General features: G+C 44.6%; 1 protein-coding gene across 1 annotated transcript in view; it reads right to left on the bottom strand.

Moving 5' to 3' along the window:
* Positions 1–24,932, bottom strand: part of ATP6V0A4 (ATPase H+ transporting V0 subunit a4) — a 51,464-nt gene extending 26,532 nt beyond the window's left edge. The window contains exons 1-13 of the mRNA XM_032401161.1: positions 24,816–24,932; positions 23,850–23,928; positions 23,480–23,574; positions 19,647–19,772; positions 19,096–19,190; positions 17,912–18,038; positions 15,236–15,318; positions 14,245–14,338; positions 11,217–11,429; positions 7,877–8,027; positions 6,208–6,347; positions 4,361–4,518; positions 1,632–1,725 (exon numbers count right to left, since the gene is read on the bottom strand). Coding sequence (XP_032257052.1) covers positions 1,632–1,725; positions 4,361–4,518; positions 6,208–6,347; positions 7,877–8,027; positions 11,217–11,429; positions 14,245–14,338; positions 15,236–15,318; positions 17,912–18,038; positions 19,096–19,190; positions 19,647–19,772; positions 23,480–23,574; positions 23,850–23,928; positions 24,816–24,932 — 1,572 coding nt within the window. The remainder of the gene's footprint in view (positions 1–1,631; positions 1,726–4,360; positions 4,519–6,207; positions 6,348–7,876; positions 8,028–11,216; positions 11,430–14,244; positions 14,339–15,235; positions 15,319–17,911; positions 18,039–19,095; positions 19,191–19,646; positions 19,773–23,479; positions 23,575–23,849; positions 23,929–24,815) is intronic.
* Positions 24,933–25,353: the final 421 nt, after the last annotated feature.

The following is a 25,353-nucleotide window of genomic DNA, read 5'->3' as shown; positions in this document are numbered from 1 at the left end:
CTGCCCCTCCCCCCCGACTTGTGCTCTCCGCTCTCTCTCGTGCTCTCTCTCTCAAATGAATAAATAAAATCTTTAAAAAAAGAAATCTTTAAAAAATAGCTAAGTGCTAACACAGGCACAGAAACGTTCTGTTAAAGGGGGTATCTCTGGGGAATAGAATTACCAGAATAGGAGAGAGAACTCTTTCTTTTTTTATACTATTTTGTATTATATGGATTTTTAATCTCATATATGCCTTATTTTGTAATAAAAAGACCAGAAATTTCAAAAATAATTGCTACCAGGAAAAACGTTAATTCTTTCACCCTCCCACTTCTCTTCCACCCTCCCCTTTTTCCTTCCTCTAACTGGTGGGCAGGCAGACAAAACCGCCTGCACAGTAAGACACTCCAGCCCAGTCTATACTGTCCTTCGTCTGAGGAGCAGAACTGGGCAGGCAGGATCTGCTGATAGGTCAGGGGTGGGCTGGGAAGCGAAGAGAGGACAGTAGCGGCAAAGAGATTCAAAGCAAAGGAAGGTCAACCAGGCCCTAGGATCAGCCCCCTCTATACTCCTCCGTTGCCCCCTGACTAATCATGAAATTCCTTGGACCACAGAAAAAGCCTTTCAGTCCACAAAAATAACAACTTGCATTTGTTTTCGGCACTTTGCAGTTTACAACGAAGCTTTCAAGGACTTCACCTCTTTTGATAAAGCTGAAATTGCAAGTGCCTCCGCGTGGCAACTATAAACAAATCCTGGGTGACGCACTCCTATCTTTCTAAGGGATGGGAGGCAGACAAGCGGTGGGAGGACTCGGAGAAACTGAAGAAGAGACGACCCATAGAGAGGAGAGTACAGTTTTAGGGCCGGTACTGTTTACTCTCGACTGTCAGCAACCAAAACTGAGGTCCCGGGATCTCTCCCACAAAAAGAGCATAGAAGAAACATTTATTGACGGCATTTGCCAAGTTCGGGTCTAGCCCGCTCAAGCTCATTTGGGGCACAAGGCTGCCACCTGGTGGCGGTTATGTGTTGGGACATCATGTGTATATGGCTTTAAGCAAACAGGCATGGGAGCCTTCTCGAAATCCCTTTATACCTAAAAGGCTACGCCAGGAAGCACCTTTGTTTTGCTTGGCTCAAATCGAGCTGAGATAGCTATAACAACCACATAAAAGTTAACTCACACCTTTTTTTTTAAAACTTATATCCATTCTATGTGGTAAAATAAAGCAAAAATAAGAGCAAATCCACACTTTCCTAGGAAAAGGGAGATGTTACTGACTGCAAGAAAAAGCCAGAGTAGGCAACTTGATTGGGATGTTAAATAACTCCTCTAAGATGCATGCTTTCCAGGCAACCAAGGGCCTTTGAAAGAAGCAATCATTAACCATCAGGGGTATAAATTATCAGAGAAAGAGGCAGATGTTTGAGCAACTATATGGAAAATGAACCACGGGCTAGGTAAAGGGTATAGGTAGGACATTTACTTGAGTCCTGCACAGTGTCATAAAACCTCCAGAATATGTAATTCTATCTCAGCATAAATGTGTTGATTTGACAGTCTCTGGCACTTTCTCTTCCTCTACCTAGAGATCTCCTCAGCAAGACATTTTACATAATAAATATTTAACCCAAGAAGACATTACCGGATCAATCCCAAATGGGTACGGATTTCCAGAGTACACTCCGGGAATGGCTGGGTCCAGCTGTAAATATGGATTTGTTTCCATCACGTATGTGCTACACAGGGAGAAAGAAAAAATAAGAACAAAACCAATGATCAACCAGAGGTAGAAAAAATATACAATAGCGTCCTTGGTCATGAACTTGTAAGCCAATCAAAGCCTCACTGTTGGTGCAACTCATCCTTTGGCTCATTCAGTCATCCCGTGGATGGTTACTGTGTGCCGAGTATCGTCCCAGAGGCTGAGGCTACAGACATGGCCATCCGGCCTCTGAGATGTCGAGTCTCCAAAGGGCTCCTCCCCGGGTGGAGTATTGTAAAGAAAAACAGTTATGCCACATCAGAAAAGAAGTCGGGCTAGTGATGAAGGAGCGTAGAGGAAACAAATCTCAGCCCAAGGACAAGCCTGGGAAACCTCCCCAGGGAGCACGTGGGCTCATCCTGGAGGAATGAACTGGCTTTCACCCATGGACCCTAATCTCTGTGAAACTTAGCTCTCAAAAGTCCATTGAATGCCTTTAAATCAGTCTCCCAACTTTGCCCAGAAGCATGGACGTCAGTGGGTAGGAATTTCTTACTATCTCTGCAAGACCATTACGGGTGTTTGTTTGTTTGTTTGTTTGTTTAACAGAGCACACATCTATAGAGGGGCCAAGAAGGAGTAGTGAAATGATGAGGAACAGAGTTCTGGCAACTTTGGCCGCCTACCTAGGAATACTCCCTCCCTCCTACAGCTGAGGCGCTGGAGAGTGTTGGGTAGCAGCCAGGGAGTCAGGGAGCCTGATCATGCTGATCAGGTCCTCCAGACGCAGCGGAAACAACTGGCCCTGACTGGCCATCTCAGACACAGACACCCCCGTGCTAATGGCATGCCTCACGGCAAATGGTTGCACTGAATTTACAGAGATTTGTTGTGTGTGGACAAAGAAGAAAGCAACCCCCGATGGGAGTGAGCTGGCCGCCACAGCAAAGTCATGGTATCTGCTGTTGAACGTAAACAAGTTCACAGAACACCAACACCAGACAAAGCCACCCTGTGACCGTGCTGGACCCAGACACAAACAAGACCGATCCACAGTCATATGTGATATCAAAATATGGACATACCAAAGCAAGGACAATGCCCAAACCACAGAAATGACCAAATGTTACCCTCATCCTGTGGGGAGCCAGACACTGTAAACCCTTTCCCACGCCCTCTTGCTGAGACGCTCAAGCTCCCCACTGGCTCACCACATTCCCTGAGTCAATAACCTCAGTTTTGGGGGACAACAGGCAGGCTTCTGGTGGTCTTGGGCTGACGAGCATTGTGACAGTGTCCCTAGTCAATTGTCAGGGAAAGCAAGCCCCAAGACCTGGCTTGTGACTCGTGACCAAAATCAGCTTGCTGTGTCCTTTGCCACTCTGATGGATGACGGCAATTTTCGTTTGTCTCAGTTAATGAGGTCCCACTTCATATAATCAGTGCCTGGGCACGTGACTGAGCATCCCTCAGACTGGGCTTGGCCTCCAAGAGCCTTGAATTGAGCCAGCGGTCATTCACATGTGCATGAAAGAACATTCCAGCCCACATTTGCAGAATGGGAAAAAGCCAGTTGACTCAGACCTCTCCCAATCACACTCCTGGGCAAATTAGATTTCATCTTGGTGGTTTGGTGAAATGATGCTGATTTAACATGTTTCCCAGTCCATCATTATACTTATGAGTTTAAATCTAAAGAGCAAATCTAAGTAATTTGCCTTTAAATTTATGAAAGCTTTGTTCTCCTAGGCATCTCTTCAGGGTACTAATTGTAAAGCAAAAACAAAAACAAAAACCCTTATCAATATAGCCATCTGTAATTCTGGAAAATGTTTTATTCTTCATTTCAATTCATTAATTAATTTTATTTATTGTTTGTTTAACATTCCTGTCCTCTACCACAAGGAACTTGGACCCAGCAGAGAAACCAAAAAGATGCACCGAACCTCCATGACACAGTCACCCGCACTCTTACCGTCCATCTAAGCTGTGGTTGGTGGGCATCGAGAGAGCTCCCAGGTCCCTCTCTTTTGCAGCCATGTCCTCACGAGCTACCCCCACACACGCCCATGCCACCCTACCTGCCTTCCTCACTGCATCGCCCACCAAACACAGGGAACCACTGTTGCAAAACTAGCCATCCCCTCCTTTGTGTTCAACGTTGAATCAAGCTGCTCTGAAACCGTCAAAGAAAATGCCCTTCAGATGAGTCTGGGACCTTGAACACAGGGAATCAAGCATTTATATATAGTTCAACACCCACATCAGCCTTCTCTCCTCAGCCCCTGGATGCCTAATTTCACTGTTTCCAGTTCCCTGCCAGAACAAGGCATGCTTCAAAGGCCTCCTTCTCCTCCAGGGAACTTGGCTTCTGTGACTGATACCAAGATGATATCCATTTATACAAACTGATACCTGTTGATATCTGCTCCACAGTTTGCTTTCGCAGTAGTGCTATGCACTCCGTGATATATACTTAATTGAAATTTTAAAACGATTTCCATGTATTACAGTTACTAGTCCAATTACTGAGGGACTGGTTTGAGGTCTCTCACTCAGAGATAAAATGGAATTCTTTGTTGAATCTGTGGGCACACCTCTGAGCAGACTTCCTGGCCATGAAATCCGCCACTGAGGCCCCCCGGACCCATGTCTGTCTGTAAACTTACTTCCACGTGCCATTTCTGAACATGGGTCTGACACTCCAAGAAGAGCCGAAGATGTTGAAAGACTTGGAGAAGCAGTCGTTGTAAACCAAGCCCGTGTAGATGGAAAAGATGCCCATGAGGAGAATCAGATAGCGTCCATGGAAGAAGGTGTTCCAGATCTGGCCTCAGGAAGACAGAGAGGAGGACGGTCAGTGGGCTCAGCACCAGACCCTGGGGTGGGAAGTGTGTTACGGGACGTCTCCAGCACCACTGGAATAGCCCCAGCAAGGCACACAGGCCCTATACAAAGAGGCCACGGGACGAGGCAACATCAAAGCGATCCAAATAGAGCACACACACATCATTATTTTCCTGAGCTTATATCCATGAATCAGAAGAGTCCTAGACCAGAAATTGTTACTGTGGAAGCAAAACCATGTAAGCCCCATATTCTTGAAGTGATCATTGGTCAGAAAACATCCCTGTACCAGAAGCTGAGGCCTCACGTGTCAGGGAGGGGACGTGACAGTGGGCAGGGGTTGTCTCAGATGCTTCTAGAAGACAAGCGCAGAGCTGGATCACACGGTGGCTCAATTTCATTGCAAGTCAAATCTACACTCATTTTGGGTCTTGTCATTATAAAATCGAGTCTCTGTCTAAGCACATCCACTAAGAAGAGTCAAGTGTTTCTATAATACTGAATGACGTGTGTCGATCACTCTCAGACCTGCTCAAGTGTAGCTTTGAGACTTGGAATATTTATTATAGGCAACTACAGCTGTTAAAGTGGCTGGTCATGCAAAACTATATTGGCCAGGAGTAGATTTTCGCACTAACTTTGCTGATGATTAACCCACTGTGACATCACTGAACTAGCTCTAGTTAAGATAACTTGTAATAAAAGTTTGCAGATATTCTTAAAATGCAGAACACAGTGAAAGGCACATTTCCGGCTTATAAAATGTATTACAATGAACATAAAGTGACCCTAACTAATTAACTTTGAAACACTGCAGACTCTCGAGTTGTCTCAACCTTCACAACACCGAGAAGGCACTTCACAGAAGGTGTGGACACTTCAAGTGTCAAAGTGAAGACACAATATTCAGGGTTTCATAAGAACACTGGTCATGGGCTGATTGTGGGAGAAGGGCTCTGCCATGAAAAAATATTTGTGATTTTTTTTTTTCTTAGAGAGAGAGAGAGCGCATGCACGCTGGGGAGGGGAAGAAGGAGAGGGAGAGAATCCCAAGCAGACTCCCCACTGAGCACAGAGCCCAATGTGGGGCTTGATCCCAGGCCCCTGAGATCATGACCTGAGCTGAAATCAAGAGTCAGACGCCCAACCAGCTGTGCCACCCAGGTGCCCTGGAAAAAATATTTGTGATTATTTTAAGTGGAAAAAAAAGAAGGCCACAAATTAAAATGCACTATTTGATCACAGTTTTTAAAAAAGTGTTTATTTGTGTATAAGCACAGAAAAAAATGGAAAGATACATAAAAACGTAAGTTGTGATTTTTCTCTAGGAAGTTAAATTGTATTTTCCCCATTTTTAAAATAAACATATATTGTCTTTATAATCAAAGGGGGAAAAAATCAATATTAGGGGGAAAAAACTTAAAAATAAGATCAATGCCTTGTCAAGCAATGTACAAAAAAAACAAAAATGCTGAAAGGAACCACACCGCACCAGCCAAAGCATCAAGCTTTGGGCAGGAATTTCTGTGTTGAATTTTGGCCCTTTTTTACTCTCTCTCTTTTGCTTTTCATAAAACAGGTTATTTCTATGGTGAAAACAACATACACATTTTTCATATTCTACTTACAACCTCAAGGAAATGAGGCAAGGTATTTGGCGGACACCCACCTCATTGTTCGTCTTCTGGGAGAGCAAGCGTCTCTCATTAAGGACCATCCAAAGCGCTACCAGTAGCATCACGACCCCATGACCACAGTCTCCAAACATCACAGCAAACAGGAAGGGGAAAGTGATGATGGTATAGGGAGCTGCAGAGATGAGACCCCCAACAGCCTGAGTCCTTCCCACAGCCGCTGGGTCCCCATCAAAGATCTGTCGATCACGTTCCATGCCCCACAAGCTGGTTCCCTTGTATCTTCCTAATTCTCTCTTCCCTCCCCATCCCCAACCCCAACACATGCTTAGCTCCCACATACATCAGCTTATCAATAAGTAAGCATTATTATTCCCCATTCACAAATGAGCTGAGTTTTGAAGCAGTTAAGTGACTTGCCCAAGATCACAAAATTTAATGGGTTTTAAAACCACTTTTCTGGGGTGGGGCGCCTGGGTGGCTCAGTTGGTTAAGGGTCCAACTCTTGATTTCAGCTCAGGTCATGATCTCAGGATGGTGAGATCAAGCCTGGAGTCCAGCTGGGCATGGAGCCTGCTTAAGATTCTTTCTCTCCCTCTGCCCCTCCTCCCCACTCTAAAAAAATAAGTAACAATAAAACCAGTTTTCTATCTCTGAGTGTTTTGTATATTCTTCCACTACCATTTTTTGTCTGTTTCTCCAGCATTCACACGCACCAGGCACCTCCAGCAGTTACTCACAGGACACCCAACCTATGGCGCCCCTGCATTACAGGTCACAAGATTAGGACGCAGGCTGGAGAAGAGCACTGTGGACGACATGGCTGAAGGGCAGCTGGTCTACCCCTTTGTTTTTACAAACCAGGCAACCATATCACACAGCTTATGGCACTAAGAATCCAGTCTTCTGACTCCAAGTCATCTCACCCACAAAACAGCTACGGCTCTACGAAGATGTTGAGAGATGACCCTCACTGAATCGGTAAGGGAAAAAGAACTGAATTTAACTACCTAATAACTATGGTTTAAGACAGAACAGGTGAAATCTTGACAAAGAACAAATCTTTCGGAAGAATGAAGGGGGGGAAATCGGAGGGGGAGACGAACCATGAGAGACTATGGACTCTGAGAAACAAACTGAGGGTTCTAGAGGGGAGGGGGGGTGGGGGCATGGGTTAGCCTGGTGATGGGCATTAAAGAGGGCGTGTACTGAATGGAGCACTGGGTGTTATATGCAAACAATGAATCATGGAACACTACATCAAAAACTAATGATGTAATGTATGGCGATTAACATAATAATAAAAAAAGTAAAAAAAATAAAAGAACAAATCTTTCACTAATCGCCATTTATGCAAGACAACGCAGGGCATCCAGGAAGCCAAATAAGATTTTAGGGATCTCACAGTTTTCAACAATTCACCTCCTCTGCCACCCAAGGGGTCAATCTTACCTGCTTTTCTTTTTTTTTCTTTTTTTTTAAAGATTTTATTTATTTATTTGAGAGAGAAAGCACATGAGAGGGGGGAGGGTCAGAGGGAGAAGCAGACTCCCTGCCGAGCAGGGAGCCCGATGCGGGACTCGATCCCGGGACTCCGAGATCATGACCTGAGCCGAAGGCAGTCGCTCAACCAACTGAGCCACCCAGGTGCCCCCGCTTTTCATTTTTAAGCTTCCCTGTTATTCAATGCATCAGACCCTTTACCTGGGTTCATTTCCCGGTAACTGCCCACACCATAGGCATCTACAATATTCTGGAAGCCGGCTGTGAATTTATTGGTCCTGTTAAATGTGGGAGGAGCTGCTTTAGATTGCACTGCAGTCAGGATGGGGACCATGGAGGAGCCACTTAGTTCCTACAAAAAACATTGACAAAAATGCAAGGAAGAGAGCTTTGAGCTGGGTGTCAGCACATGGATCACAGTCCGATTCGCACCATCCCTTAAAGGTAAACTTGGAACAATTTCTTGACTTCTGTGAGACCCATGACCATATCTGTAAAAGTGAATACCTTCCTAATACTTATCTAGTTTATCCCAAAGGAAAGTCATCAAGCGAGTAGGGTTCTGGCCATTTCCACTCTCCTGCTCCTGCAAATGCACCTGTTGTGCTCAGTTCTGGGTCCTCTACTTTTCCTTTCTCTCTACTCACTCCCTCAAGAGTTTATCCACTTTCCTCATTCTGCCCCATTCTTTCAAATGGCCCTGACCCTCCTCCGAATTGCAATTCTGTTTTAACTGTCTGCCTGGGTTTTCAAACTCTCATGTCTCAGCAACCCCACAAAATCTAGGAGCCTAAAACCAAACTCATCAACTTGCCCCAAAGCCAGGTCCTCCTTTGGCCTCGCTTCAGCAGACTCCATTCTCCAGATCCCTGAACCTTTGGAATCATCAGATGTGTCCCTTTTCCTGGTTTAATCAATCAACCAATCACCAAATCTTCCTGCCTGTCCCTTTCAAATCCCTCTTCTTCTTGCTCCCATCCCCGAGCCTCGCTGTCCTCCTCTGTCTCTTTCCCTTCCATTTATCTTACACTCCAGACAGTGAAATCCTTTGATAAAAATAAAACAAAGGGGACTGTTCCAGTCATGCTACCCTCCTACTCAAAAATCTTCAAAGGCTTCTTATTACCAAAAGAGTGAAATCAAAACTCTTCAGTCTAGTAATCAAGACTTCTTTGCAATATTGACTTAGACTCCTTTCACACCTTCATCCCCACTACTTCTGCATGGAAATCAGCCGACTCCACACCAGCCATCTTACCCAGGTATGAACCATTCCCCAGGCTCACCCTCCGGAACCTTCTGGTGGTTCCAAAGTCTAACAGCACTTACCATCTGCACACTCAGGGGGACCTAGCACCAGCCAAATGACTGCTCATCAATGCTCCTAACAACACCATGAGGTCGGTATCAACTACCTATCAAGCCCCACTTGACTGATGAGGAAATGAAGGTCCAGAGAGGTTAAGTAACTTCCCCTACGTCACACAGCAAGTGAAGGAGTTCCTTACTCTATTGTTATATATCTTCATGTGACCATGATCTCCTTAAGGACAAGGACTGTGGTGTTTTGTTTTGTTTTTAACATGGGCCCCAGCACCTAACATAACACCTGGCATAGAGTAAGTATTTTTTGCTTGTTCATGATGATGATAATGAAAGCTGACCCCTTACACTTCTCCCCTCACCTCCTACCCACACAGGGCCTTCTACTCCTATCTGGAAAAGACTTCTATCATTTCAGAAGGCTGAAGAAACTGTAGAAACAGTCTGAAGTGGCCTTGTAGAAGTCTGACCCCTTCGTGATGACAGGATGACCCCGTTCAGTTCAGATCCCGACATTAGGACACCTCCCCGATAGCTCCGCAGCCTCGTCCACACTGCACTGAAACGTTTCTAAAATGCAAACTGGATTGTGTCACTCTGGCATGAGAATAAAATCAGACCCCTTACACCACTAAAAGTCCTTCAGGACCATGCTGCAGCCTCTCCCTGATCTTCCTCCCATTCTTTAAACTGGCTGCACCCTCTCTCCAGCCACTGGCCTTCAGGTGGGCCTGCACCACATGCCCGTCCCCACCACCGGTCACCTGCTCACTGACCCCTTCCATGGTTCAGCTCAGGCATCACTTCCTCCAGGAAGCACCCCAATCCTTCCCAATCTGAGTGACAAGCTCTTCTTAAGTGCCCCGTTAGGTCGTTCCTGGACTATCACACGGGGACCTTCAAATCCTGCCTCCTGGCTCCAGGACCGTGGTCAAGTCACTTCCTACCTTCTGTGCCTCAGTTTCCTCATTGTACAAGGGGGATAAAGATAGGCCCTACCTCCTAGTCCAATCCCACCTCAAGGCCTTTCTTTCAGACCCTCCGGCCCGAAAGCTCCCCCTTCTACCCCGCCGCCCGCTCCTGTTCCAAGCCACCTGCTCAGGGGGGCCTTTTCCAGTCACAGCCCTAGAATGGTATCGTAAGACCTAAAATTCCAAGCGCTGCCTTGACATCTTTGAGTCTCACAGGGCCCCAAAGGCCAAACCGTGCGTTCCTCTGCCCTCACCAGATTTGCACCCACCGAGGAGGAAAGGCTCCCCACCCAGCTAGCTCCCCCACAGGCCAGACCACCCTGCCTAGTCTTCCGCCTCCCTGCCACCCCAGAAATGTATTCAAATAAGCTCCTCTCGTCCTCCCATGGAAACCAGGGCCCCTTCCTCTTATGGGAGGCTGCCGCCCATAGCCCCGGCTGGCTCATTCTGCCCCCAAGTGCAAGCCCCAAGGACAACCTCCATGTGGCCCTGTGTGTCCTCTTCCCCTGGGCTCTGAGCATATGTGACTAACCAACTGCTGTCAGTCTCGTGTGTCCGGGGGCAGCTGTTGTGTGTTTGGCCATCTCGTACCTTCCCTTCTTCACCAGCAGGGTGAATAGGTGATCAGAACAAAGCCTCCCTCCTCACCCCATCCTCCCCCATCCCTCACTTTACTGCCTGCTCACCACCATCGCTGCCTGAAATCACATTAGTGATGGATATGCTTACTATCTGTCTTCCTTTCTAGAAAGTCTGTCGGGAGCGGGGCTTTGCTCTGCCGCATAGCCCCAGGTCTGTTCCTGGGGCCCAGTGACCATCTGGAGAGGCGAAGCATGAAGGCTGGGACCTTAACTGGGCTACAGAGTGCTGAGCTGTGGGCACACAGTGAGCACAGGTGTCCGGTTATTTGTCTCTCCAGCCAGGCCGTGACCTTCAGGAGGGAAAGGACGGACCTACAGTCACACTGACTGTGGTCAATCTACCGTCACAATCAGCAGAGTGACGGGTACATCAGTGCTCCACATGCACTTGCTGAAGATCAAAGAAATGTTGAATATTTGCCAGAAAAGGAGTTTCTAATAGGTGCCCGGCCCTGGATTAAGAACTGAAGATACAAAGATGAGGGAGACAGTCCTTGGGAAGTTCATGTGACGTGGGAGGCTGACGGCCTCCGAGCACCTGACAGGGGCACTGCTGAGGCTGGAGGTGGGGCATCCGTCCCCTCCCCAGCTCCATCTGCCCCTCACCATGCCTTGCTCCAATGCCCTCTTGATGCGCCCGGCGTCTGCCACCGGGAACCAGATCTCGGCGATGGCGCACTGCTGGGTGACGTCAATGTTGCACATGTTCAGGATGTGGTAAATGGCCTTCATCTTCTGCACTTTAACGGCCCAGGAGTGCCAGTTGGCAGCGGCTTCTTGCAGGAGGCGCTGACGGTGAGACTCTGTTTGTGTGATGACCTGGACGGGGAACAGCACACAGAGAAACAGGAACACTCATGCAGGGCTCTGGCAATGTGGCAAAATGGAAGTCCGTCAGCCATCATGGCTTCCCCGGCTCTGGGCTCCCTCCTCTGGCCTGCAGCCTCATGAGCAGTTTATCTTTATCTTCCCTTGTAGAGGTCAAAACCCTTGGGCAAAGATTATATCTTCCCTTTCTTCTAAATTCCTGAGTACTATTGTCATGGATTGAACTGTGTCCCCAAAAAGAGACACGTTGAAGTCCTAACCCCTGGTAACTATGAATGTGACCTTATTTGGAAACATGGTCTTTGCCGATGTAATTAACATGAGGTCATACGGCAGTAGGGTGGGCCCTAACCAATATGACTGGCGTCCTTATAAGAAATTTGGACATCTAGGGGCTCCTGAGTGGCTCAGCCAGTTAAGCATCCGACTCTTGGTCTCAGCTCCGGTCTTGATCTCAGGGTTGTGAGTTGGAGCCCCATACTGGGCTCCATGCCCAGCGTGGAGCCTACTTTAAAAAAAAAAAAAAAAAAGGTAGAAATTTGGACAACTAGAGATGCAGGGAAGAATGTCTTATGTGAATTAGGCAGAGACTGGACTGCAATATCTACAAACCAAGGAACACCAAGGATTGCCGACAACCACCAGACGCTAGGGAGAGGTCTTACTCTATTCAGGCCGCTATCATACAACACCATACTGGGTGGCTTAAACAACAAAAATTAATTGTTCACAGTTCTGGAAGCTGGAAGTCTGAGATCAGGGTCTACCATCATGGTTAGGTAAGGATTTTCTTTTGGGTTGCCGACTTCAAATTCACATGATAGAAGGGGCAAGCAAGCTCTCTGGGGCCTCTTTTATAAGGGGGGTGGGGGGCTCAGGCTCTCCATTCAGGAGAGCTCCACCCTCATGACCTCATCACTTCCCAAAGGCCCCGCCTCTGAATACCATCACCTCGGACATTAGGTTTTCAACATATGAGTTTGGGGGTGGGGGCAACACACATTAGGACCATAGCAGAACAAGTGAGGAAGGATCCCTTGCTAGAGCCTTCAGAGGAAGCCTGGCTCAGCTGACACCTGGATTTCAGACTTCAAGCCTCCAGAACTGTGAGGAAATAAATTTCTGTGTTTTAAGCCCCCCCAGTTTATGGTCATTTGTTATAGCAGCCCTGGGAAATTAATACATCTATCAAAATGCTTTACATATGTAATGTCTTCAATAAATGACCAGTGAATTAATGAAGGAGGGAATGGACAATTTTGCCCACAGAGAATTTATTTAATGGGATTCGTTTTTGTTCAGGGCTACCAGAGTGTACCCGTCTCAGCAACCTTCACCGGTGGCTCCCCGGGTCAGACTAAACAGGAACATAAGTTTGGAATAACTTCTTTTCCTCATGAAGCTTTCATAAAATCTAGTATGGAATGTTTGGGGAAAGTAGTTGAAGGGTAATTGCGTCAGGGAAACACAATCTCCTTGACAAGTGACAAGGAAGTAATAGAGGGGATTAAAGAAATTAAGCACAGATTTTTCTAGGAAGGCAAAGAAGTCTCTTATTCTAAGCGTTTCGCAACACAAACACACTCACATACCACATTTCTAAATCACTCCCTGAGGATCCAGAATTGTGCTAACAACGGATTTCAGCAGCCACGAAAATTTTAAATTTAATTAAAATTAATTAAAAATAAAAACTCAGGGGGCATCTGGGTGGCCCAGTCAGTTAAACATCCGACTCTTGATTTTGGCTCAGGTCATGATCTCAGGGTTGTGAGATTGAGCCCTGCATCAGGCTCTGCACTGGGCATGGAGCCTGCTTAAGATTTTCTTTCTCCCTCTCCCTTTGCCCCTCCCCACCTCTAAAAAAATTAAAAATAAAATAAAATAAAGATTCATCGGCGCCTGGGTGGCTCAGTTGGTTAAGCGACTGCCTTCGGCTCAGGTCATGATCCTGGAGTCCCAGGCTCGAGTCCCACATCGGGCTCCCTGCTCAGCAGGGAGTCTGCTTCTCCCTCTGACCCTCCTCCCTCTCATGCTCTCTGTCTCTCATTCTCTCTCTTGCAAATAAATAAAATCTTAAAAAAAATAAAATAAAATAAAAATTCAGTTCTTCAGTTGCACTAGCCACGTTTCAAGGGCTCTGTGGTTACGTGCAGCTCGTGGCCACAGCATGGTGCTTGCAGGTTAGATAACATGTCCACAGAAAGTTCTGTAGGACAGTGCTCATCTGGAAGAAGCAATGTGATGCAGGCCCAGCTGCTTTTAGTGGATTCCTTTCAAAGCTTATTGAAGCAAGTGTTCCAATCACATGAGTGTTGAGTGCCAACCTGGATGACAACTCACTTTACAAGAGGCTATGAATTTGGGGTGTGTTCACATGGTGAAACTAGACTCACTCACTGTTTTTACAGAAGTAATTGATCCACTCAAACAACTGGGTGAGTCAATGGAAAAAGAATCAGTCAGACTGGTTGTTCAACTTAACTGGCTAGTTAGTTGTATCCCAGATGTGGCCCAGGCCGGGCTCACAATAAAGGGCTCCTTCTATCCGACTGGGCTGGCCACCCAAAGCTGACTGGGGCTCAAGCCCAGGTAGAGCCATACTGATATTCAGAATCACCACCTCCAGCTTACTGGACACCGTGCTCTGATTATGAAATCTTCCGTCATGATCGTTGGGAGAGCATAGTTAACATTCCAGCTGGCCTGAAAGCGAGGGCACTGGGTCACAGGACTTAAATGGAAATGGCAAAAGTAACCCCTTGGCAGCTCCCGGTCAGGTCACGCGCCTCAACTACTCACTCACGGTGATTAAATCTTCCAGCTTCGCGTTGACGCCGGCCAGCATCTCTCTGCGCTCCCCCACAGGCTCTGGGCAGGGGTAGATGGTGGCTCGAAACCTGTGTTTCAGACATTCCAAAGGTCACAGGGGGTTACCATGGAAAAGCCTGCCAAAACGTCCCCTTCTGCCAAAGCCATCACTTGCTGACTTTGGTTAGATGACCACCTTTTTCTAGAATAACCGTCTCAGGGCACCTGGGTGGCTCAGTCGTTAAGCGTCTGCCTTCGCTCAGGTCATGATCCCAGGGTCCTGGGATTGAGCCCCACATCGGGCTCCCTGCTCGGCGGGAAGACTGCTTTCTCCCTCTCCCACTCCCTCTGCTTGTGTTCCCTCTCTTGCTGTGTCTCTCTCTATCAAATAAATAAATAAAATCTTTAAAAAAAAAAAATAAAATAACTGTCTCTTTGGCAGTCGGAAAATGAGTCCCAGTTCTAAGGGTTCCTGATGCATTGCTCGGCACTATTTAAATTCAAGCTATGATTCTATTCAATGAATGAGCTTCACTCAAACCAAAGAACCTGTGAGCTTTTAGGTAAATAAGACTACGGCTCGACTTGTCTCTTCTCTCTAGAATCTATTAATGTAATAGCATCTTTCTCTACTGAATAATTTCTGCTGGAGTAAATCGATTCTGTAAAATCAGAAACAGCTCAGCATGAGGTGTGCCTACTTCTTAGCGGCTGATAAAGGGTGTGAGAAGGAATACACGGACTTGGTTATGATGCCTACTTTCTGTTACCTTGACTTTTGCTTACTCAAGTCCTCTCTGCTCCTATTCCCACAGCTCTTAAAGATCAGTCGCATTTTTAACACTATCTAGTCAAATGCAGGGAAGTTGTTCTAAAATCCTAAGGGACCTCAAAGAAACCTCCAGTCAAGAGTACTTTGTCTCACACACCTCTTCACCTAATCGTGACCCAAATCACTGATGAAAGAGCCATGAACAGCCTCTTACCCTTCACAGATCCTCTTGATTTTCTGTCTGAGTTGCTCTCCTTGATAAAATATGATGAATATGTTCTTTTTAATTTCTTCTTTCTGGAAAATCACAACAGTAAAAACTATATATTTTTATATATATAAAATATATATTACATAATATATTATCCATAATAATATAAATAATTTACATAATAATACATAATTTTATATATATATAAAATTTTTTCTTTTTGGTTATAATGTAATAGAAATGTAAAATCCTGTTTTTAGATTTTAAAAAATTTTTTTAAATTATAACTGGAGGGGCGCCTGGCTGGCTCACTTGGTAGAGCATGTGACTCTTGACCTCGGGTTATGAGTTCAAGCCCCATGTTGGATAGAGAGATTATTTAACAAAATCTTAAAAAAAAAAAATTACAGCTGGAAAACTTCAGCTTTTCCCAGTTGATCTAAGTTTGTAATTCTTTATGGTTGAGGGCAAGGCCACTGAGAGAGGCCAAGGCAGCCTTAAAGCAATAACCCTAATACTGGATATACCAGCCAGACCACAACTGAGCCTGTATTCACCTCTAACGCTATACTTAAGAGGTGGGTTCATAAACAAGAAACCATGCAGAAGAGAGGAACCAGGTTTTATAAGGCTTAAAATGAAAGTAGCAGACCTAGCTCACCAGAGTTAACTCACATACAATATTTACATTTCAAGGGTGAGTGGGTGTTTGATGTTTAACAAAGGTAAAGCCATGTCTAATTTTTGACTCACTGTACGTCCATAGGAACACTGATTAAAATGTAATTCTCAAGTCCAAGTGTGACAATTCACAAGAAAGAATACATATTTCACAAGCATATATGAAAGCGCTCAAGCAAAGCAATGTGCTGTTTTACTCTTATTTAATTTGGGGCAGAGGAGGGTAAAGGCAAAATAATGAAATCCATCATTGGAAAAGTTATAACCAATCCAGTGCACTCACCATATGCCACTCAGGGCTCTGGAATCAGGTATGGCCCCACTGAAAAGCCCTTTGTCAGGAGCCACCAAGTGTCATGAAAATGCCCACCCCCTTTAAGCCAGTAATCCTATTTCCTTGAATTTATATCAAGGAAGTAATTCAAAAGGAAATAACAATGACATGCATAAAGATGGTCATCGTAGTGTCTGTATTCTGGAGAAAAACTGGAAACAAAGTCCATAAGTAGATAGATAATGTCGTATCAACTCATTGGAAATTTTCCGCATCAATTGCAAAGAAGATAAAAACGAATCGTCATTTTGGCAACTGCTCATGGGAGCCAGGGAGGGCTATTTAGGATTTGGGGGGGCTACCTGCTTTACATTATCTCCAAAGGCTCCTTTGTCCAAGGACCCCTGGTCCTTTTCTGAATCTCTCAGGTCCTCCTGTCCCTGGATCCACCAGAACCAGGAATCCACTCTGATCTCATGTCATCTGCTCAGTGACCTTCTATATCAACAGGCGAACGTTATCTTTTCCCAGATGCCTACTTTATACTCTATCACCATAACTATTACATGTCAAAACATGGTTGTGGAAAGTGATGATTCAACATCAATTTTTAAAATAATATCTATGAGGGACACATACTGATACAGGGGGAAACTGTATTCTCCAAGATCAAGAGAAGACCAAAAAAAAAAAAAGATTCCATGTTTATTACTACAACCTGCTTCTGGCTTACGGACGAGAGAGAAAGAACACAAGAGAAAAAATAAGCTTTCTTCCTATTTTAAATTTCACTTAACTCTGAAATTATTTTCCATGAGATAAAACCTCAAATTAATTTTTTTTTTTCACCTCTACTCTGGAAAAGATTAGGACACTTAGAAATAAGAGCAACTTGGAATTAAAAAGTAAGCGGCTTGAAATGCTGACTGGACGGGCAGAGAAGGCCAACATCACAGAATTAATAGCAGTAAGTGCAGGGTACTCAGTGAAGAGTCCTCTCAAAATCCTTGTTGAAAGCGCGCGGTCCACTGACTCCGAGCATCAGCAGAGCTGGTCAAAAAGGCAGAATCGGGGGGGGGGGGGGGGCGCCTGGGTGGCTCAGTCATTAAGCATCTGCCTTCGGCTCAGGTCATGATCCCGGGGTCCTGGGATCCAGTCCCACATCGGGCTCCCTGCTCAGCGGGAAGCCTGCTTCTCCCTCTCCCACTCCCCCTGCTTGTGTTCCCTCTCTCACTGTGTCTCTCTCTGTCAAATAAATAAATAAAATCTTAAAAAAAAAAATGCAGAATCGGAGGCCCCGCCCCCACCCCACTGCCTCAGAATCTGCATTTTAACAGGATGCCCAGGTCACTGCTGCTCAGGTGCACACGGAAGCTTGGGGCGCACTGACCCAGCCCAGTTCTCAGCTCCTGGTGAGGAAGACCCAGCTGCCGCGTCCCGAGGCGGGAGCACTGCTAAGTTTCCAGGACCTGGTATAGCTGGGTCTTGGAAGCATGAATAGTTGTGGGGTGTTAACAACAATCAGTCCTTGAATTGACCTTTTGTAGGAATTTTTTTTTTTTTTACAAAGGGGGGAAGAGAAAAGCCAGGAGAAAGAAAGGCAGTGGCTTTTAGCTTCACAGAACTGAAGACCCACGGCTTCAGAGAACCCCCCCCCCCCGCCAGCCCCCGGCGAGGGCCCCGGGAAACTGAGGACAGAGCTCTCCACAGCCCGCGACACCCACCGTGACGGGATCCTCCAGAGTCGTGTCCACCTCACTGAACTTCAGGTAGATGTTCCCTCGGCACACTCTCCACAGCAGCCTCTCAAAGGACGCCATCCGCTCCCTGTTGATCACCCCGGCCGTGAACCTGGGCAGTCACACGGGGAGACGTTGCTGAGGCCCAGGGAGCGGGGTGCAGGGAGAAGGCCCCGCAGGACCTGAGGACGCGCCAGCACGAGACGGAGGCCCGCTTCCCCCTGAGCACGAGGAGGCCTCACTAGCTGGCAAGGGTCCCGAGGCCACTCGGCAGCCCAGCCCCTACTCGCCCCAAGTCCCTTTTGGCCTCCTGTTTCCTCCGATGTATTGAGACTTCCTTAGTCACCCCGATACTACATAGTCACTTACTTGCAATTAGCAATATGATAGCCCGCCATTACGGCATCGTAGCTAAGAAAGGAACTGTTCCAACTGCTCAACAATGGGCTCTATGCATTTTTATAAATAATGTGCTAGAAGTGAAACAGACATACTCATTTCCATTTATCTCTACTTTTAAAATCATCCCTGTGTCTAGATAATTTCCAATTGAAACTTTTTCTATTAATTTTAAAATGGTTACTTCCATTGGTCTTTCACTTTAAACGTGCGCTGAGCCTATATTACCTTCTGATCAAATGTTTTCAATGCATACACATCAATTTTACTTGGACACTGAATGAAATCCCACTGTTTTGAATCACCATGCTTTTAACACCACATTACTCCTTCTTGTGGATGATGTGATCATATGACTACCTCATTGCTAATTGCACTTCAAACAGCAAATTTCAAATCTATTTTATTGCCAAAGCAGTATTTCCAAGATAAGGAAGCAGGGAACAGTTGAGAAAACGCATCTAAACGATCCTCCCCCTGTAGGAACAACATAAACATTGTATTCCTCAGGCTCCCAGAATGCTAGTTTCACCATTAACAACAAGGTAACACTACCTCCCACTCCACCAACCTGAAGAGGTTACTCTTGGGTTTATTACAGTGTGGAGGTCTATATTCATGTGAAATAGCCCTCATTCCAGTGTCTGGTTCATTCGTTCATTCATTCACTCACTCACTCAGACCCTCTGGGAAATCTATCACATTCCAGGCACTGAACTGTGGACCAGAAACCCATCTACATGTAACTTTCAGAGCAGAGTTACACTAACCCCAGTTTTCCAGTCACACAGGCAGGTGTCGCTCTTAACTCCAGGAGACCCGAAGTGTCTTCCATAAAGAAATCATCAGCAAGGTTGGTTTCTGTCTGAAAGTCAAAGAACTACTGCTTTCTCTTAAACATATTTAGACGACCTTCCAAGCTCCCTCCACCTCAAAGGTTTGTCTATTTTTAACAAAACTTTAATTTTCCACAAATAGTTAAGAGAATTCAAAAAGTCGAGTGCTCCTTGCCAGATCAAAAACTTCCCCCAGTCTTTTACTACCGAAATCCCAAATCTGCCCAAACTCACTGTTGTGCTTTGTTCTCACTTCCATCTGCGTGTTTAGGGCACATACTTTCCAAAGAGCATCATAATATGTTTGTGTTTAGTTCAAATTGGCACCACGTTTCCCCCGGAATGCCCTCCCCCCTCACTAATGACCTCGGCATGGGACAGAAACAAGCGTGATTTATGCATATTCCAAACCAGCCAGTTTTCAAAATGGAAACTTGAGGCTCTGGGGGAAAGGTCCCTTTAATAAAGAGTCCCCAGATAACAACCTCAAAGAAATCTTGGGTTTTCTTCAGCAGATGTTTGAGTTCAGTCAGTTCTAGGAAGCTTTTCTTCAAAGCCTGCTGGTTCTGGTTGGCTTCCTGTAATTCTTCTTCCAGTTTTTCTAGAAGAGTCTATGAAGAATGGAAAAAGAAGGGAAAGCAGGCAGACAGTGCTGTAATATTTACTGTATATTAACCACTACAAATAACTAAATATCAAAGAAGAATTCAGTGTATCATAATATAGCCAGAAGTTGAGTGGCATGTTCAGTCCAACTCAAAATGACCGGAGAGCTATAAACTAGATCCATTTTCATCAAATAGGATTAGAAAACACTCTGCAGGGATGGAAATTAGCTTCCTGAAGAAGCCAAGGCATTTCAGCAAATTGCATGTCTCTCCCCCATTTAAAACACGAAAAAAGGGAAGCTGGAGTGAATTTACATGTTGAGAATTCCCTCTGCCCCAAACACACTGCAATGATGAAATATAACAAGAGGAATCGCTAGTTCTGGGTTGGAATCTGGAGAACCAGGTACAAGCAAGTAAAAAAGGCTATATAGAGAACTGTCAGCACAACATGCAAGACAAAAACAAAGAAAAAAACAATCTTCCTTCCAAAATGAGCATACAAAATGAGTAAGTCTCAAGAAGAAATCTAATGATAAGGAAAATCAGGGGCGCCTGGGTGGCTCAGTTGTTAAGCATCTGCCTTTGGCTCAGGTCATGATCCCAGGTAAAAATCAGGGGCGCCTGGGTGGCTCAGTTGTTAAGCGTCTGCCTTCGGCTCAGGTCATGATCCCAGGGTCCTGGGATTGAGCCCCACATCAGGCTCCCTGCTCGGAGGGAAGCCTGCTTCTCCTTCTCCCACTCCCCCTGCTCATGCTCTCTCTCCCTATATCTCTCTCTGTCAAATAAATAAATAAAATCTTTTTTAAAAATTAAAAAAAAAGAAAAAGAAAAATCACCAACAAAATCAACAATCAGAACACAAATTCACATTGGGTGAAATTATTTTTATGGATTAGTCTGAAAAAGAGTTTAAGGCTTTTTTTTAGAATGCTCAAAGAGGTAAGTGAAGGCATTGCTTACACAAACACACAAACCAAAAAATTATTAAACCAACATGCCCTAAAACGAAAGAAAAGGTAAATATAAAAGGGGAACAATTAAGAAATCTTGGAAATGTAAAATATAGGTATTGAAATTCAAAATCTAATAGGTGAAGATCAACTCTTTATTGGACACAATTCATGAATGCACTACTAAGATTTGGTATAGAATGAAAGCTCATTTCTCATTTATCCAAATGTCCACCCACAGTAGAATGGATAAAGTTCCATAAAGTATGGAACATGCAATAAAAGAAACACTACCCATCAGTGAAAACAAATTAATTTCAGAAACATGAAACAATACGGTGTCTTAAAGAATAAAATGACGTAAGAAAACAGCAAGTTGCAAAAGAAGAAACATGATGATTTCATTTATATAAAGCTAAAATGTGCAAAGCTAAATCATATGCTATTTAAAAGACTAAATATGTGATAAAACAATGAAGAAACGAGGAAAAGAAAAACACAAAATTCAGGACAGGATTATCTCAAGGGAGGAGCGGAAGGACGGGGGGCACACAGAAGGCTTTTAAGAGCATCACTGTGGTCATCTTTTATGTCATACAGAGTGATGGCACTTGGTGTTTGCTATATCATTATTCTCTCTACCTTACACATATTTTCTAAAAATTCTACTGTACCAATTCAATATTTAACAAAAACAATTGCCAGTAAATCAGCAACCACAATATCTGAAAATGGATTAAGATCACCTATTAAAAAACAGAGATTATCATGCTAGATTTCTTTTAATCTACCTGAGGGACACCCTTACCAAAAAGATTTTAAAAATAAACAGTAAAACAAAGATATCCATGCAAATATTAGTTACCTTCCCCCACCACCCTCAAAAGCATATTAGTATCAGACAAAATTGAATTTTTAACATTTCTTATGATGGAAAATTTTACATATGTTAGATGGAGAGAACTGCACCATGAACCCCACATACATATCAACCAACTTCAATTGCATCCCATGCCCTCCCCTCCCAGAGGTAATCACTACCCTAAATTCTGAACACTAACTACAGTGGCACAAAGGTGGGGGGAAGAAAATGAAATCCCCATTTCTTAACCATTTGCTCTATCCACTTAATGATTCTGTTAAAAATAATGCTGCTTTTAAAAATATTTTGGAGAGGGCGCCTGGGTGGCTCAGTTGGTTAAGCGACTGCCTTCGGCTCAGGTCATGATCCTGGAGTCCCTGGATGGAGTCCCGCATCGGGCTCCCTGCTCAGCAGGGAGTCTGCTTCTCCCTCTGACCCTCACCCCTCTCATGCTCTCTCTCAAATAAATAAATAAAATCTTTAAAAATATATATATATATTTTGGAGAATCATGCATCATTTAAGAAACAGTTTACAATATGATAGTAAATGCAAACAGTAGAAAATTATAATGTAGACTATGGACATGTAATTACATAAAAATATAGCTGATAAGGATAAAACCTGAAAATAGAAAAGGCAGTTTTTGCTGAAATGGTGGATTTGTGGGTAGATTTTTTTTTTTTTAATTAATACTTTCCCTAGGATTGTTATGAAAGCCTCTTTAGAAATTCTGCATGGCAAGGGCCCAAAGCCAATTGTGTACTCTTGCCAGAAGGATTCCCCTCCCTAGGAATGCTGGAGGAACACTCAACTCACTGCCAGATCAGTTAAATCAGTCTGTCCCCTTGACCAACGGTTAGACAGATATTGCTACTCAGAAGCTCATGTTGTTCTAATTTCATCTTTATAGTAAATAATATCCAGGGGCGCCTGGGTGGCTCAGTCAGTTAAGCGTCTGACTCTTGGTTTCAGCTCAGGTCATGATCTTAGGGTCGTGGGATCAAGCCCTGCATCGGGCCCCACACTCAGCACAGAGTCTGCTTAAGACTCTCCCTCTCCCCCCTCCCCCTGGCTCTCTCTCTCTCTCTCTCTCTCCCTCTCTAAAAAAAATAAATAAATCTTTAAAAACAACAATAAATAATATCTAAAAGGAAAACACTGAGTAAGGATTGTTGGAACATCTGATTGTGCCTTATCTAACTGGTTATTACTACGAATGTGTGAGAGTGTAGAGTTTCAAAACCAACCAATCAGCCAATACCAAACTCATTTAGATGCATTGATTTTTTTCTTCTTTTTTCTTTCTTTCTTCTTCTTTTTTTTTGGGGGGGGAGGGGGATGCACTGATTTTTTTTTTTTAAGGTACTGTCTGAAACATACAACCAACACAACTTCTCCCAAAATATCCAGGATTTAGTGTGACAGGATCCAAAATATTTTTCAGAGGAGTTGCCAGTCTCGTATCTCTGTCAGAGTATCTTTATTTATACCACTAACAGCTTCAAAAATTTCAAGAATTTTAAGTTATCTTAAAAGAAAAAAACAAACAAACCCAGCCAGAGATAAGGCTCGGGCAGTGAAGCTCCCCTACCTTCCCGCCTCCTTTAGTGGGCCCTTCCTCTTCTGATGATAAAATATCCAATTTTTTAAAATCAAGATCTGCAGGGCCTTCCAGGATCTGGCTCTGCCTACCTTTTGACATCCTCTCCCACCACCTCACCCCTCCCTCCTTCCTCCACTATCTCCTCTATAAGCTTCTAGAGGGCACGGCCAGGTTTTGTTTCTCTCTAACGTACCTTGCGCATGGCGGGCACTCAGTGTTCTATAAAAGGAAGTAGAGAGAAAAAGAAAGATGGAGGGCCACCAGCTATCATGTCCTTGGCTCAACATACCTCCAGCATAATCATTTCCCGTGGCAGAGGGGTTGGTGGGGGCCTCTCTGGCAATTGAGGCACAATCTCATTTTGCATCTCATCTTCCAGGAAACCTGCGGGATGAAACCCCACCAGAGATCCCAAGGTGATTGTGTTTTCTCCCCTAAGAAATGGATCCAAGCAGACAGCCGACTTTCAGCCGGCTAAGCTGCCTAAATTGCCCCCGGGACCTGCCACAGCATCTGGATCCCAACTCTCACTGCCCCACTTTGTCTCTAGAACACTTTGTCCCTATACAAATAGGGACATGTTTGTTATAATTCAGTCCTGCAAACCACTTACCTCCCCACCAGTTCACATTTAGACAGTAAACAGAAAATTGGCTTACGGAGGATTCTCTCCAGTGACTCACACCTTCTGACTTCATTCACAAATTTCCTTTGGAAGCTGTTCACATTCACATTTAACTAGAGTGGGGAGAAACCACAAGACACACATTGGTATCAACAGCCACCAACGTATTCCTTTTGGGGTTTTTTGTTGTTGTTGTGTTTTTTCTGTTCTGTTTTTTTTTTTTTTTAATGCTGGAAAATGTTGCTGGAATCATTTTAGGAATAGATATTTCCATGCACAAGACGTGAGTTACAGGCAAAAACCTTGATATTCTTACACATAATCCCCCAAATGCAATTTGGCATCCTGCCCAATAAATGTCACTGAGGAATAGCCTCACATCAGGTCCTAGGAACTAAGGACACAAAGAACAAGACATGATCCTTCCCTGTAGGAGCTTAGTTTTGGCCATGATCTTGGTGAGGAAGTAAAGGGGTAAAGAGTCCAATTTTCTAAATCAGATTCAAAAAAGCTTGGTAAGGAAACCACCTCTGGGAAATGTACCCCAACATCACACTCAAGACCATCTCACCCTAGAATATCACCACAGAGAGACTGTGCACCCCATGATACTTTGTCCTCAGACTGACTAATTAGGAAGCATTGATTTCTGTCCTCAGAACAAGGTTTGGTAATCTACATGCCCACTGGAGATATCTAATTCTTGGAAGATACTACTTAGGAAAGAAAGTCTAATGCCATCTAACAAGTATTGACTGTACTAGAGCTTCAAAACATTCCTATAGAGGGGATACATATGGAGGAAAGGAGAACAGGTTTGCAAGTCACTTGCTCAGTGTTATCACAAATCTTAGCCAGAACAACTAGAACCACATGGAATTCCATCTATCCCAGCTCAGGGCTCTTCTCCCTGCACGTAGTTCACTACCAAGAAGTGGTGTGAAAGAGATGTCTACTCCCACCCCACCTTCCTCTGGCCTTCCAAGAATGCAGCACCTACATCTTTGAACTGAACCAATCCAAGCTCCCCAAGCTCAGCCACACAGCAATATGCAGCCTCCACCTGGAGAAACAGTTGGGACAAACACATCTCCTCACTGCGAAACACGGACGCCATCTTGACACAGCCTTGGTCTGCAGGAGACAAAGATATTGGAGAGAGTAAGGGTGTAGAAACCTTCGGATCAAAACTGGCTTTAGTTGCACTATATTAATATCCAACATGAAAAAAAAATCCAACAGGAATGGCTCTTAATTTTCGAAATATAAACAAAAACAAGATAGCACTTTTCACCACCTATTGGATTGGCGAAAGATTAAAAAATACGATTACAAACTCCTGTTGTAGATGGTGTGAGAGAGCAGGCATTTTCATACACTTAGTAGCTGAAGTCTAAATTTGTACAGCTTTTTCGGAGAGGAATTTGTCAGTGTCTATCAAATTTTATATTACTCATACCCATGACCTCGGATTTCTGCTGCTCTTCATCCAGACAAACTTGGAGAGGTATGGGAAAATAGATGCACAAAGATGTTTC

The sequence above is a fragment of the Phoca vitulina genome, unplaced genomic scaffold, assembly GCF_004348235.1.
Source record: "Phoca vitulina isolate PV1807 unplaced genomic scaffold, GSC_HSeal_1.0 scaffold4, whole genome shotgun sequence".
In the NCBI taxonomy this organism is placed as follows: Eukaryota; Metazoa; Chordata; class Mammalia; order Carnivora; family Phocidae; genus Phoca; species Phoca vitulina.
Note: the sequence above shows the minus strand (reverse complement) of the source record. Positions and strands in the feature narration are given on the sequence as shown.